General features: G+C 51.8%; 1 protein-coding gene across 7 annotated transcripts in view; it reads left to right on the top strand.

Annotated features, from left to right (window-relative positions):
* The window catches only part of CACNA1C (calcium voltage-gated channel subunit alpha1 C), a 613,935-nt gene that overhangs the window by 398,879 nt on the left and 198,730 nt on the right, over nt 1-16,326 (top strand). For 6 of the 7 annotated variants that reach the window (XM_076007801.1, XM_076007800.1, XM_020287401.2 and 3 more), the window contains 2 exons: nt 3,495-3,653; nt 10,445-10,641. In XM_076007801.1, coding sequence (XP_075863916.1) covers nt 3,495-3,653; nt 10,445-10,641 — 356 coding nt within the window. The remainder of the gene's footprint in view (nt 1-3,494; nt 3,654-10,444; nt 10,642-16,326) is intronic. The other variant, XM_076007799.1, reaches the window with a different exon arrangement.

Raw genomic sequence — 16,326 nt, 5'->3', positions numbered from 1 at the left:
GTTCCAGGACGATCCTTCACCCAGTGGTTGAATCCCCACCAGAGTACTCCCTCAAGAGCTTTTTAGTTGATGCTTGAATACCCCTGAGGATGGGGAACCCACTACCTCCTGAGTCCATCCACAGTAAACTCACATAGCCCCCCCCAACCCTGGACCCCAGGGTCCCTTCCTAGCTTGTGATTCTCAGCAGCTTCCTTACGCCATCTGTCATGGACGGCCTGTTTCTCCTTCAGAGGAGTCTGTTTCTTGGACAGCTTTTGTCTGTGCTGAACCTAAGTCTTTCCCAGGTGCTTCTTAGTTGGTCCTAGTTGCATCCCTGTGGTCAGACAGAAATCATCTAACCCGTCATCCTAAAAATGGCGGTTTCAATCACGCGGAAGCCATTGGCACTGCCCTCCCCACTAGCACCTTTCCGGACAAAGCGTCCGCAGCTGCTTCTAGTGGGTTTCTGTCTGTCTTCTGCCGGATGCTGTGGGTTTCTGTCTTCTGCCAGATGCTGTGGGTTTCTGTCTTCTGAAGGCACCTTGTGCTTATGAGTGCGACTCAGCTCGTGCGTGCGAACCCCCACTGCATGCCGAGACACGACTTTGGGCAGACACCATGAGACTCACGGAGCCCTGAGCAAGGCAGGGAGAGCAGCGTGTGCGGCAGGGGGTGGCGTGGAGCCAGAGAACTGTGGACTGTGGGCAGATCATGCGAGTGTAAGGCAGAAACTGGTATCGGGTGAGATCAAGCTGGGGAAGGAGCCGGTGAGTTTGCCCACAGGTGGTAGGACGTCGCTGGGTGACTTCCCGCTCAGACGGGCCCCTCCAGAGTGTGCTTGCGAGAGCATCGAACGCGTCTTGAAGACGGGGAAGCTGGAAGTAGTTACCCGCATGACAAACCCAAGGCAACACCGAGAAGGAAAACGACCCAGGATCATGGTGTCAGAAATCTAGGCCAGTGGTGGGGTGATGAGTGATTGCTTTCTTTTTTCTTCCTGTGTTTTCTAATTTCTCTATAATAAGTATTTTCCATTTTCTCTGTAACTCACATGTATTGTTCACACGGTAAGAATAATTTATACATGTCTAAAAATTACTTCAGAACCAAACCGGCAGGACTTGGTACCTGACTGGATGCAGGAGCCTTGGGGGCGAGTTTGCGGGCCAGCTGCTTAGGCAGGTGCTATGGTGCCGACCGGGCTGGGGACACGAGCACGGAGCTGTCACACGGGAATCGCGTGACAGCTTGGCCTCGCCAGCTGCTGGAGTGAGGGCACAGGCCGCTTTGACGCCCACGTGGCCTCACTACAGCCCACCTGGCAGCCTCAGTCCCCTGCAGGCCTGAGCCTCAGCTGTCCCTCACACCCTGGCCGGGACAGCAGCCTCTGGTACAGCCCACAGGGCTCCACGGCAGCAGTGGCATTTGCCTAGGTTTTCACTCCTTAGATAACTGCCTACTGAGCACCCACTGTATGCTCAGCACCAAGCCAGGCCTTCGTGATGAGACAGCGAGAAGAGCAGACACGGCGCCCAGCCCGGCATGCCACATGGATAGGAAGGTTCTAAAATCACTTTAAGCTGCACAACATTGCAAACCGAGGTGCTTCCTCCAAAGGAAAGGAAACGGCTCCAAGAAGAACTACGGCACAGGAAACTTCCCTGTCTGGCATCTGGGGAAGGCCTCTGGGCAGGGCTCAGGCCAAGCAGAGGACACACAAGGGAACTGAGAAAAGCATTCCGGTCAGAGGGAACACGCGTGTGGCGCCCTGCGGTGGGAAGGGCGTGGCGTAACTGAGGCTCTGAAAGGAAAGGTGCTTGCTGGAGGGCGTTCGTGGGGCAGACCGTGGGTGCGGTGGTGGGGTGGACCCTACAGGCCCTTAAAGGGCACAAGAAGGACCTGGTCTCTACCCTAAGAGCAGGAGCAGCCACCAGAGGTCCCAGCAGGCCTAGCGCAGAGCTCCCGACTGGCGTCTCTTCTCTCCCACACCCCCGCTCTCCTTGCCACCTGAGCCTGCGGCACCGAGGGCTGACGAGACATCCTGCGAGGTCACGGCAGCCCGGCTTCGGGCTTCCCCCCCTTTCTGGCAGCACTTAGAACGCCCTCCCCCGAAGACGCCTCTGAAAGTCGCTTTGCAGTTCGGCGCTCAGCTTTCTTCATGGCTTCACATACTTTAACTCTGATGTGTGCACAGCCTGCTAATCAGTGGAATCACTGGGATCCGAAAACATCTTGTTCTAATGGGAGGCTACAAAGCACTCTCATTAATTCACAGGTAAAATTATTCCAGCTTTTCTCTTTTATTTTATTTTTTTCTCTCCCCAGTTTGCCTTAATAGCTGGGGAGAATTCTTCTAATTAGCCTGGTGAAAACCACTCCACCAGAGCACGGAGCACTGGTCTGCCTGTGACCCGGTTTTGTTTACTGGTGGAGAGGTGGCAGGTGAACACAAAGGTGACACCCCCCATCCGCAGCGTGGTGAAGGCCGTGGCGGGCTGGGAGCACGGGGGACAGGCGAGTCGCCTAAAGACACTGACAGTGACCCACAAGACGTGACTGCAAGGGGTGTCCTTCCTGCGTGTGTCAAGGGTGGCCCTCAAGGCGATTTCCTGCACAACCGGCCCCACGGGAAGAAAGGTGGGGCTGCCCTCTCCACGGCCTCCGTCCCGGGAGGGGAGGGCTTGGGTGCGCTGTGGCGGCAACCTCACAAGCGACTTTCTGGGGCTGGGTGTAACCTGGGGCAGCTTGCTGGTAACCACCTGTGCGCCACTTGCACAAGAAGATTGGCAGCGTCGCGTTGACGGAGCAAGCTCTGGGCGCGGTGCTGTGGCTCGGGGAGCCCGTGAGAAGGGGCTTCTCCACCAGGCGGCGCGCAGCCTGTGGGCCCACGGCACTGACAAGCCGTGTGCCCCACGGGGCTTCTCGTTGAAGTTTTGTTTCTGAAGGGATCTGGGTACTTTGTAAACTTTTTTTTTTCTTGTGGTAATATGTACATAACAAAATTTACCATTTTAACCATTTTTAAGTGTATAATTCGGTGATCCTAAGAATAGTCACATCGTTGTACAACCATCACCACCACCGATACCAGAACTTTTTCCAGAGCCACCGTGAGGGGACCTGGGAGACACGCCCTGCACGTGTGTCTGGTCCGCGTGGCGCTCGCTGCTCTGAGACGCTGCTCTTGGAGGGAAAGGTGCTCGGCTGCTGCTGAGACGGGCACGAGACCGTTGGCGGCTGTGGGTGGAAACAGCATGCTCTTCCCTTGCAAGTGTAGCAGCTGCCAGTCCTTCTCTTGGATTTGCCTCCAAGACAAATTTGGATCAGGCCACGCGGGGTTTGCATCACTGTTCTGCCACCCACTGGCTATGTGACCATGAGCCTCTGTTTCCCCGTCTAAAAAGTGGGGCTTGTGATGCCCACTGGTACAGTTGCCCGGGAGAGCTCACGTCAGCGCGCGTCCAGGCCAGCACTCGGCGCCGGCGCCCCTGCTCACGACTCTGTCCTTGCAGGTCTGCAGGTGGTCCTGAACTCCATCATCAAGGCCATGGTCCCCCTGCTGCACATCGCCCTGCTCGTGCTCTTCGTCATCATCATCTACGCCATCATCGGCCTGGAGCTCTTCATGGGCAAGATGCACAAGACCTGCTACAACCAGGAGGGCATCACAGGTAAGGGAGGGCACGGGGCAAGTGCTCGGGAGGCTGTGGCTTCTCTCCTGGCTGTCCCCACGCAGCAGGATGTGCTGGCACCACATGGCCAGCAGGCCCAGGAAGCCCCCGTCATTCCAACACCAGCTTTCCATGCCGTGGTGAAGTGAGAGGCAGAGATCGGGATTCTTTTTCTCTCAGTTCTAATTTTAGTTTTCATCTCTGTTAAACCAACCAGATGTGGCTGGGCATGATGGCTCACACCTGTAGTCCCAGCACTTGGGGGGTGAGGCAGGTGGATCACCTGAGACCAGTAGTTCAAGACCAGCCTGGGCAATATAGTGAGACCCTGTGTCTACAAAAAAATAAAAATTAAAAATAAAAGTTAGCCGGGCATGGTGGCTCACATCTGTAGTCCTAGCTGCTTGGGAGGCTGAGGCAGGAGGATGGCTTGAGCCCAGGAGTTTGAGGTTGTAGTAAGCTATGATCACACCACTGCACTCCAGCCTGGGTGACAGAGCGAGACCCTATCTCTAAAAACAAAAATACCAGCCAAATGTAAACTTTGTTGGACACTACTAAACACTGTTTCAACATACTACACAATTTGAGAAAACTTTTAAAAATTAAGAACCTGTGTTTTGTCAGTTTATCACTTTTTAAGCCAATCATGAGTACCTTAACATAAGAATCAGAGCGTAAGAATCAGTGCTGCTCCGCCAGCACTTCTGTTAGCTTGTCATCAAAAGCCCCTTCAGGAAGGCCACTTGCCCTGAGCCAGCAGGCTCATAGCCCTAAAGGTCTTTTCACCGTCTTGGGGCTCGTGCCAACTCCTCTGCAGTTCAGTCCTTGTGTCTCCACTCACAGGCAGAGGGCTGGCGCCCCTTTCCCGGGTGGCAAAAGAGGACAGGCTGGAATCACCCCCTTGCTGGAAGCCAAACTGCTTTTCCTCAAAAAGGGTTAGCTCTACCCGGTGACATCTCAGTCCTTTCCTTTTTGAGACTTCTCTGTTTGTGTTTCTTCCATAAATCAATATATTTAACAAGCAGTGTGGCTCATTAAGCATCTCCCTGAATAGAACTGTAGTTTTGGTTTGCAGGGTATGCTACAGACTGCTGTCCTAAGTTGCCAACATCTCAGCTTGACCTTTTAAAAAACATTTAAACAGAAATTGACAAGGCCTTTGAACAGACACATAAAGCATTTTAACACAAAGAACTTGCTGAAAAAAATAACCCCTACCCGCCCCAAAGGGGTTAGCAATGTGAAATTTAGATGATTTTTTTTCAAACAGTAAGATCCATCATCTTAGTTTTGGCATCTTGGTGGAGAAAGGGGAGCATCTGTCTGGAGCGTTTGAAGGACACCTCATTCCTCCCTATCTATACTGCATCTTGTGTCCGTTCAGCCCAGGCAACAAGTTACGTGTGACCCCTCTCGCTTTGGGGGGTGAGGAGGGATGGTAGCATGTATATAAGGAAGAGTGAAATTCACATTCAGAAACCAAAATAGACTACTTGGCATAAATGAACCAGTTTGATTGGATGGATTGACCAGATATTTGCAAGGTTTCTAGGTCATTGCCACATGGCCACAGTCCTACAAAAATAAAAATGAAAAACTACATATACACACAAAACCTATAAACCCAAAGTCACAGAGTCACACAATTGTTTTTATTTCTTTGATGGAGGGTCTGTTTAAGAAGAGACCATTATTTCACTCTAGAGAGAATTTCTGAATCGCTTGAGTTATATGTTTTTAAAAGTTGAGTCTCTTTAAAATTGGAGGAAAAAATAGGTCTTATCTTTAGCTAAAATTCTGAGATTATTCAGCCTTGCTTTGAAAAAAAATCAAACAGTATAATGAATAATATTTTCTCCCTTAATTCAAATCCTTCCTTTTATTCAGTTTGATCTGTAGCTAGTCCTGAACCAGTAAATTTATACTAATTATATGGCTTTGTAAGAGCTCATTTTAAGACCTCCTTAAGAAGTGACTGTAGCATGTCTAAAGTTTATGCAATTGCACTGAAATTATCAATGACACATTTGACCCAAACTCCTCAGGCAGTCACGGAGGCAGGGGGTCTCAAAGATTCCCTGTCATCTCAGCAGTGAATAACAGTGTGGCATTCACCAACAAGACGCAGGAGAGGGAATGGTGACATTCCGCCATGGAGCCAGAGACAGCAACCCTGCCGCGCAGTCAGATGTCTGTACCATGAAGCGAAAGAGAACTGCTTCAAAAACTGCATACGATTTCTATCATCATGACGGGAAAGTAGGCCAAAGGATGTTTTCTGGTCGTGCAGGCTCCTCCGGGGGTCTGTGGACCTTGGGTGGAAGTCATGGGTGAGCCAGTCCTCAGTGGTCTCCGGGACAGGAAGTGGTGGGTGTGGGAGACAAAGAAAACACAGGAGGAAGCCCTCCTCCGGCAGCGACAGGGCAGCGGAGGGCTGCCTCAAGTGCTGAAACTTCTGTGGCCTCTTCTGGTCCCCAGTGACAGTGGCCAATGTAGGAGCTTGCCGTCCCCCTGGATAGCAAACAGGAGCACCTGAGACGTTGCCTGCCTCCTGCCATGAGCCTCATCCACTTATCTATGCGATGGGTTTTATCTCTGCCCTGCATGTTCAGAAGAGAAGTAGACTCTCATTGTGGGAAAGACCAGGAGCGGGGGAGCCAGGGTGTCGGAGAACAACGAGAGGCTGGTTCCAGAGAGAGCATGCCAGGCTCCACAGGGCAGGTGGCCTCGCTGCAGTGGGAGCCAGACTCCCTGCCGGGAAGAGGGCCGAGGACCCCGAGCAGCGCAAGCCCTTCCTCTCAAATGCTCTGCAGTCAGGAGCTCCTTCTCCCCTCGCCCCAAAACCTGCTGTCTCTTGACAATCCAGAGGCCCACGCCTTGGCGCCTGTAGGACAAACATTGCTGTATTCAGCCCTGGTCCACCTACGCGGTGACTGCCACTGCCCAGGAGGGCTCAAGCAGGAACACGACCTACTCGTGCACCCGTAAGGGAGAAGAGCAAAAACCCGCAGTCTCTGAAACCAGCCCCCAAGTGTTCTGGAGAGTTCTGTATCACCTTTGAAATGGGTCATTTGTTATCTATTTTTTTAGGTTTCAGACTTTGGATTAAATTACCATATTGCCTGCAAATTTTAATTATACAAAAGTGCCTTGTGAGCTGTTGTTAAACATTTTTAATGAGATTTACATCAAATTCTTCTTTTTATACTTTGATATTATTTCACAGACTGTGAATTTTCTGTATTTTTAGATTTTAGAACACACTGGATTTTGAGCCATGTTTCCTATAAAGTCGTACGAGAAAGTAGTGGTGGAGCTGGCCAGGTGGACCGTTAGGCTGCCCTTCCAGTGGCCAGTTCCTGGTGAAGATGGTCTCAAAAGAGGCAGTTTTTCCCTAATCCCTGAGACATCTGCCAGGTGCCTTCTTGATTCCTCAACAGATACATCACCATATGCCAATACCTTTTGTTTCTGGTTGTCCCATCTGTTTGATGCCGTGTGGAGCCAGGTCATCTGAACAGCTCTCCCAAGCACAGTAATGAGCCCTGAGACTGGCAAAGAATTGGTTGGCTAAAACCTGGAAACGAAATCATCTTCATTCTATTCACTCCTTAAAGTTGGATCCTGAAAAAGTAATTGGTTTTGTCTTTGGTAATTCCTCCCTGGAACCACTAACCAGAGCTTTCCCAGGATTTCATGTTTTTGTTGGTGTTCACTGCATCTCTAAATTCCCTCCTAATTTTTGCCTCCATTATTTTACTGAGAACTTAATTGGACTCTCCAGAATGACTCTTACTCTCTTCATTTCTGCTTTAAAACGTGGAGCCTGCACTACTGTGTCTCTCTCCCCTCGTGCCCTGCGCCCCTCCCGGGATGTCGTGACTGCAGGAGACCAGCCCATTTTTGCCGGAAAGCTGCTCCCCTCACCCGAGAGCGCGTGTCGCTAGGACCTGCTGGTCTGTGTGTGTTCACATATTTCAAGTGTTCCCTGTAGCGCTTTTTATAGGATACCTATTTTTACCAGATTATCGCTGCTTCTTAATTGTTCTCAAATCTTTTTTATTGTTGTTCAAGACAGATTTAAAATAGCAGAGCAGCACTTGAGCTTTTAGATAATCTTTCTGAATCTGCCCCTTTCCTTCTTATTAATGAGACCACTTCCCCTTGATGCCATTTCTTTTAAATGTTTATTTGTAAAACCTCCAAATATGTTTTCTTTCCTGGAGGAGGCGCAGAACTCACCCGGGCAGCCTCCCCTCGTGGGTCCCTGCGCGCCTCAGGCATCAGAGTGCGGGGAGGGCTGTCGGATGTGCAGGCCCAACGCGAAGGTCAGCCACGTCCTTATTCTGCTAAAAAGCAAAACATAAGAAAGGAAAAGCAAGCTTCTTTATTCTTGCCACCTTCTCCCTTTGCCCAGTCCCTCTGATGTGCCAGCACTCCTGTCACAGTGACCGCACACCTCCCTCTGGGAAGCTAGTGCGAAGATGGGGGAGAACTGAACAGAATTTATGGTCCATTTGGTTATTGGTTTTCCAGTCTCTCAGCACTCAGCTTTTAGGTGCTCATCACCCACTTTTTCATGTATTATAATATCTAGGTTTGGGAGTCACTTTTTAGTTTCTGTCTTCACATCCAAATTTCTAAAGAATTCACAATTTCAAAAGTCACAAAAAAATTGTGACTAGAGGGTGGCTTAGATGAGCTGCATTGAGGGAGCCCTCCTGGGAGCCAGACCCCAGAATAAGGAAGAGGCATGGACACTCTCATTCCTCCAGCAGTGCAGGGACCAGGAACGCAGGCCTTTGCACCTGGTCAGTGAACAAAGGACCTCCACGCGACGCTAAGCACCAGGCCAAGAATAAGCCAGGGAGCAGCGTGATCCATAACAGCCCAAACCTGGAGTCAGCCCAGATGCCCGTCAGCTGGCAAATGGGCAGACACACGGAGCAGCACTCTGCTCAGCAGTGAAGAGCCGCGGGCTCTGCGGAGACCTGCAGTGGCACGGACGGCGCCCGGAGACTCCGTGCCAGGGGAAAAGCTCACAGTGTGTGCTTGCGTTTATGTGGAAGTTCCAGAAAAGGCAAAGTGATGGAGACAGAGTGGGCCAGGCTGCTGGGGCTGGGGGTGGGAGCAAGGACCGGCTGTGAATGGGCACATAGGAATTTTAGGGGGCGATGGAAGTGCTTTAAAATGGATTGTGCTGATGGCTGCACAACTATGCAAATTTACTAAAAATAATTGAGCTGTACATTTACATTGATTAATTCCAAGGCATGTAAATTATATTTCAATAAAGCTGAGAGAGAAGAGGAGGAGGAGGCCACAAAGATGACCAAGAAGATGATGATGACAATGAAGAAGAAGAAGAGGTGGAGGAAGGGGAGGGGAGCCACTGTCACTGTCACTGGGAAAACACAACCAGGCACATATTTTCAACCATAGCATTCAGCTCCATTCTTCTAAGAATTATCTCTTAGTTAAGGATTAATGTTCCTCCTCCTGTCTTCCTATTTGGAGCCAACAGTTTCAAATTTAAAGCCACAAACCGAGAAACAGCCAACCAGCTGACAGTCCCCAGCACACGGCCTGCGCCCTCCAGCAGGACAGTCACAGCTGTGCCCGTGTTGACACTGAGGAAACAGAAGCGACCGCCGGGGACCTGCTGCCTGCCAGGGAGGCACAGACGCAGGCCCTCTCCGGAAGTTTCCCTGCTGCCGGAGGCTGTCCTTGTTAGAGTGGCGCTTTCTTCTGTTTGGTGCTGTCATTACTTTCCGTGAGGACACGGCAGTGTCCTTAATTTCACAACTCCTGTGAGTTCCACACATCACCTTCCACGGCCGGGGCTGAGCGTAGTGAAAATGATCAGACCTGTCAGGTCTCATCTAGGCTTATCAGCGATCCCCCTGCGGGGACCGTAGGCCACACCTTACTCCAGCGATTTGCTGGCGGCATTTCCCAGCATGGAGAGCGAGCCCGGCGCCGCCACGCAGTGTGCCTCCACGCAGTGTGCTGGCGTTTCCTGGAAGCCCTGTCTGTGCCCAGCAGGCGTGGCCCGTCACCCCCGCCGCGTCTGGTCCAGAGGCCAGAAGGCGACTCTGCTCTGGAAGGTGTCACTGCTGGGAGCGACGGGCGGAGCCACAGGCCCCACACGGGAGCAGGGGACACAGGCCGCGGCACCTGCGCTCACACGCGGGGCCGCGCTGCTCCCTGCAGCCACCGCGCATCCTGTCCTCCAGCTGTGTGAGGCTTCACTGTGAGGGACTCGGGTCCCTGGCACTGCGTCCTGCAACAGGGAGCGGGCCCTACGTAGTCAGAAAGCGCTGCTAGACCCGATCGATGTAGCCCTCCCTCTGTATTCCGGTGGAAGTGTCTATAGAGAGAGAAGGTAGACTTCCTGCCATTTTCCAGGACAATTTCCACTCGAAATGGTGGCACCATCATTGTTTTTTGGTTTGCCATTTGTCTATGATGCTGACACCATAGTCAGGATGGGCACTGGCCCTGCCGTCTTTGAAATCAATCACTGAGGGTAAAAGGCAGCTTTTATAACAATTTGTTGAAAGAACTGATCTTTTGAATGGCTGGCAGCCTGACACAGGTGCCTAGTTTCCAACGTCTGACTCCCATGGGACTGAGTCGCGTGCGCTCTGCATTGCCGTTGCCATGGCAGCGGTGTCCGTCCCATCCACTGATCCCATCACTTTCCCTCTAACTCCTTTTCTCCTTTCTCTGCCCGCCTCCCTCGCTCCTGTCTGCTTCTGTCTGCTCTTTCCCTGTGGCTATTCGAGATGTCCCAGCAGAAGACGACCCTTCCCCTTGTGCATTGGAGACCGGCCATGGGCGGCAGTGCCAGAACGGCACGGTGTGCAGACCCGGCTGGGACGGGCCCAAGCATGGCATCACCAACTTCGACAACTTTGCCTTCGCCATGCTGACGGTGTTCCAGTGCATCACCATGGAGGGCTGGACGGACGTGCTGTACTGGGTACGTAGCGGGCGGCAGGCGAGGCCGGGCTGCAAGCCGTCCCTCAGCACCCCTCCGCCCGCCCCCTGGCTTTGGGGTCACACACCCTTCTTCATGGAGTGGTTGAGGAGTGTCTTTGATTTCTCCCAGGTCTTGCCTGAGAAACAAAGCTTGAGCTCTTCCCCTACCGAGTCCTCTCTCCCTGATCAGACGTCGGCCCTCAGCGTCTCCCACGCGCGTGCGAGGCACCGCGTGTGCCCGGTGTCCTGAGAGAGCTGGCCAGGCCCGCACGTGGGCTGCTCAGCCACCCTCCCGCCGTACAGCCCCTGTTCTCCTCTCTTTCCAAGGAGGCCAGAAGGTGGAATTATGAATTCTTTGGGCTGAAGAGTCAGGCTTGGTCTAAAAAGAAACTATTGAAGGAAACCACTTTCATTGAATAGCGTAGTGTAGCATTGTGGTATGCGATTATGTTTTTATTTTTCATATTAATCTTACCTTAACATATTAGAATTATCCATCAAACAAATGCATTGGCATCATTTTCACTGCTATGAGAACACTCCGCCAGCTAGGGGATACCTGTCTGGAAATACCGCTTCTTGAGCACTGACCAGTCAGCAGTGAATCTTCTTTTACTTTAAAGACACCTCCTTATCCAGCGGGCTACACTGCCTTGGAGCCACTGAAAAGCCAGATTTTCATGCAGCCTATCCCACTGCAATTGTACACACCATATCTGAGCTGTCTTCATTCTGGCAGAGTCAAGTCCATTATTAGGACAAACTCCAGAAAATATATTTTTTGTAGTATCTCCTACTTCAGCTTGGGACATGACTTACCAGAATCCAGTGTTGTTCTCCAGAATTTGAGTGAATAAAGCATGTTGCTAGTCTTAAAAATACCATCTTTCCCAGAGTTTTGCAAATAGTCAAATTTATTTGGCCATTATGGAAACAATCTAGAGCCTGCTCGGCAACAGGTCTCCAGGGAAAGCAGGGAAGAGTGAGAGGGCCGCGGTGCCTTCCCGCGGAGCAGAGCTGCCAGCTAGACAGGAGACAATGCCAAGAGACCTGTTGACTTCCTAAATCAGAAGGAAGAGTTTTATAGCAGTTCAGAGATGTGGTGCACAGTATTCTGTCTTCTAATTGTTTTTTTATAGGCACCATGTCCTGTTGATTCGAAAACTCTCTTTTCTCAGTTTTTTATGCCAAGACCCAGTGTAGCTATGAAATTTGTACCTCTCTGTAAATGACTACTTGAAACTTGCCTGGATACCTTGTACGCAGCAAACATTTTTTGAGTGTCCTTGCACGGCAGGGCTGCTCCTGGGCTCTGACGATTAAGTCCTAAACGAGAACCAGTCTGGAAAGCTGACTAAACTCTAAACTGGATGATGGTGGCATAGCTGGGCCCATACCACAGCAAAGGTGCTGAGTCGTGATACTTTCGGAAAGAAGACAACAGTCCAGTCCCCTCTGCCTCAAACTAAAATGAAACGCTGGAAAGCATTTCTCAGGCTAAGTTCTCAATAAGAACTTAGTTTTGAAAACTTTGTAAGGCAGAGAGAAGGAATTGAACTTATTACACTTAGGCAAATTTATTTTACTTAACAAAGCAAATCAAGTTCCCAAGTGGCCCTAACTGGTCCTTCTTCCTTGGGTGGGTCCCTCTGACCAGCCAAGGACAGAAGCATCCTTGTGCCAACAGGCAGTTTCTGCCCATGGGCCGTGGTTGCATGGGACTGTGCTTTGGGGCCTTGTCCCCTGCGCTTCAGACCCGTGCCTTACGCTGCTGTGGCAGCGCCGTTCATGGCACCGAATTGAGGGTAGGTGGCAGCAGGTGGGTGGGGGCGGGGGGGGGGGCTAGGTATAATTTCCTTTGCTGATGACTGTGCTGTGTTTTTGTGATCTTCCTTCATCACTCCCCCCTCCCCACCACGAGTCATTGATACCCCACCAGCCAGATGTGGCCCAAAGAAACCCTGCCAGGGTGACAGCCAGAGTGGGGACGAGAGACGCACACAACTGCAACCGCCAATTTGCAGCAGCTGTGCTGTGCTCTTCCCTGGGGGCCTGGCAGCGCTCGGGCTGGGAATGGAAGAAGTGTCAGAGGTGAAGGAATAATCCCAGGCTTGTGGGATGTGCCTCTCTCTGATTTTCCCAGCGCCTCTCCAGCATGGCTATGTCATGTATGTGCACGTGTGTGTGTATGCACGTGTGTATGTATGCACACACGTGCACATGTGCACATCTTAAACAAGATGCCTTCTACTTGGGTACTCGTGATAGCAGCACGCCCTAGCCCAGTGCTCCTGCTTTTGGACAGTTTCTCTAATTGCTTTGGCCTTTCTGTGGCCATTCTTTCCTTTCTCCCTCCACCTCTTCCTTTCTTTCCTTCCAGTTTTCCCCTTCCTTATCCTCTAGGCCTGCATCAACAACCCACAGACTCTCAAACCTCAACGTGTTTTAGCATCAAACATGGAGCGTTCTAAATATAAAATAGCCAGACCTTCCTCCAAGCCATTGAATTAGAAGCTCCAAAGTAAGGACCCTGGTACCTGCATTTTGAGAAAGCTCTCTAGGGGTTCTGATTTCCAAGCTGGAGTCTGAAAACCCTTGAGGTCTAGCCTTCTGAACCCACATGGTGCTGCTGTGATGCCACTGGATCTGAACTCACCTGGAGAGGCAGTTTCTTTAGAGAATGGGAAAGTAGTGTCTTGCATGCAGAATAATGAATTTCCCTTCAAACCTACAGGGCATGTCAGGGGGCTTGGGAAAGAGCAACTAAGACCTTCAGGGTATAGCAGTGAATGGAGACCCAGGAGTGGGGCCTACTCCAAACCACCAACAGCCAATAGATGCTCCTGAGTCATTAAAACATCAAAGAAGCAATTGACCAATCACATAGTACGGCCTGAGATAGGAGGGAACAAGGAGGTCACCAGTCGCAAATGGCAGACTCCTGCCTCCTGCTGTAGGTGACATAGGGTCTATTGCTCTTTTTCTCCGACATCTGTTGTTGCATTATACTATCATGTTCTCGAAGAGTTACTGGACTAAAAATAAAATCAGACTTGGTCAAATAGTACTTGAACATTGCCTCAGCTAGGAAAGCCATTGGCCACACATTGAGTAGAGGCCAATTAAAACATTCCTTGTACCCAGTGCCCTGCTGGAGGGGTCTGCAGGTAACAGGGTAGGAGGGGGTGCTGCGCATTTGGAGACTAAACCAAAACTCAGGCTTGGGTTGTGGTTTCCTTGGGGAATTACTTCTTAAGCCAAAGCCTCACCGATTACTCCCCAAATCTTCAAGCCTCTTAAAACATAGGTGGGTCGGCGAAGGGTGTGGTCAGATGAGCAGCGCTGGCCTTCCGCAGGCGAAGTGAAGCGCCAGGAGAGGGAAGAACCCAGTGCTGTGTCACGTGACTGTTGGTTTCCATTTCTACTTTCGGGTGTTTGGCCTTTTTTTTTTTTAAACTAAACATCCTCACCTTCTGCATATATTCCGGACTGCCTGTCCCATGTGGTCTGGGCATGTGCCCTCGTAAAGACACAGGCGGCTGTCCGACCAAGCTGATTGACAGGACTCTATCTGTAAGATTCAGACTGCTCTGAGAACTCGGGTCGGCTTGAAGCGCTATGCAATGCCGCTTCCACACTGTAACCGGATCACAACTGGGTAGCTTTGCCACCAATCAGTTAAATACCTTTTGAGTGCTGACTGTGCCCAGCACTTGAAAGAGCCCCATGCTGATGGGAAACAGGATGACCTGGCCACCGGCCTGGGGTTTAGGACACCTGGAGAAGGTTGCATGTGAGAATTGCAGGGAAGGGGAGCAATTGAGTGTGCTAGAACACACGGTTCTAGCTCTTTGGGAGTCTGGAAGCCTGAGCAGTTCTTCATCAAATGCTGTTGTCCTCTGTGCACCCCATGCCCTTCTTAGCAGGGCCCTGAGAATGCTGTGCGCTGCAGCACAGTGGAGCAGCACTGCCCTGCGCTGTCCAGGGTTTGCGCCCTCCATGCCCACTGGGGTCACCCTCTTCTGACACCTCCTGTTACCCCCCAATCAGTTTCTCCATGATCAGTTTTTCTACTGATTTTTTTTAAAGTTAAAAATTGAGCTTAAAAATAAGGTTAGAAGGAATACATAATGAGAAATCCTCTGAAGGAAAGATTTTTAGAATCACAAATGATATCTTCTCTAGTATCTGGGATTACTTTTGGTTCAGCCAACAGAAGACCTTAGGAACAAAAGTCAAATATTTTGATTTGTTGTAAGTCAGTTGTCAGCTCCACACTTCATCTCGCATCCCACCCACTTGTCTGGACGTGCCGAGAAGGTATCCCCTAAGTTCACACACACACACACACACACACACAGACAAGACAGCACTCACCTCTGGTCTTGGTGCTGCTGAAATATCCCTTGTTTATGACAAAGGTCTTTTTCATTGAGACAGGTTGAATCTGGGTGTTTTACCCTATTTTCCCACTCCATCTTGCCTTCAGAAAGCCACCTCCGTTCACTACAGAATATAGACAATGAGTCTCTGAAGACATCGAAACACCAGATGTGGTGGGGCCGAATCCTACTGAGGTCACTCCAGGGAAGAGCTGGGACAGCCCCTAGCGGGGCGGAGACAGCATGCGGGGCTCTGCGGGCATCAGGGGAGAGGGGTTTGGTCTTGCTTAGGACTCTGCCGCCCGGAGCCTTCAGTCTGCCCCAGAGCGTCACCCACTTAGCGCGCCTGCTGCTGAAAACAGACCCCGTTATCTAGGCAGGAAACGGGCCCTTTAGGAACGTATCAAGGAAGAGAATCAGCATCTCTCAAAGCCATTATTTATTTATTTGAGTTTTATTTTATTCATTCTGCTGGTATTAGATGACTCGTTATTATTCAGTTATTCAATTTAACAAACATTTATTGAGCATTACTATGTTCCCAAGACTGAGCAGGGTAGAGGTGGGGGAGCAGAGAAGAACAGTCAGGCTGCCCTGCAGACATGTGGGGCTCACGGAGGGCGAGGGTAAGGCTGCAGGGCACCCCAGGAGCTGCAACCCACAGGGCTCACAGAGGGCGAGGCTGAGGCTGCAGGGCGCCCCAGGAGCTGCAGCCCGCAGGGCTCACAGAGGGCGAGGCTGAGGCTGCAGGGCACCCCAGGAGCTGCAACCCGCAGGGCTTACAGAGGGCGAGGCTGAGGCTGCAGGGCGCCCCAGGAGCTGCAGCCCGCAGGGCTCACGGAGGGCGAGGCTGAGGCTGCAGGGCGCCCCAGGAGCTGCAGCCCGCAGGGTTCACAGAGGGCGAGGCTGAGGCTGCAGGGCGCCCCAGGAGCTGCAGCCCGCAGGGCTCACAGAGGGCGAGGCTGAGGCTGCAGGGCACCCCAGGAGCTGCAGCCCGCAGGGCTCACAGAGGGCGAGGCTGAGGCTGCAGGGCGCCCCAGGAGCTGCAGCCCGCAGGGCTCACAGAGGGCGAGGCTGAGGCTGCAGGGCACCCCAGGAGCTGCAGCCCACAGGGTTCACAGAGGGCGAGGCTGAGGCTGCAGGGCGCCCCAGGAGCTGCAGCCCGCGGGGCTCAGAGCACTCCGGAGCCAGGTGGGGCTCTGCAGACCTCGGAGCTGGGTGGGGCCTGGAGAAAGCTCCTCTGCCCAGGGAAAGGACGCTTTGTGCCCATTTGGGAGACCAGGAGGCCTGTGTTTTAGGCTCCC

This window comes from Microcebus murinus, chromosome 10 (genome assembly GCF_040939455.1).
Source record: "Microcebus murinus isolate Inina chromosome 10, M.murinus_Inina_mat1.0, whole genome shotgun sequence".
NCBI lineage: Eukaryota > Metazoa > Chordata > Mammalia > Primates > Cheirogaleidae > Microcebus > Microcebus murinus.
This window is presented reverse-complemented; position numbering and strand designations above follow the sequence as displayed.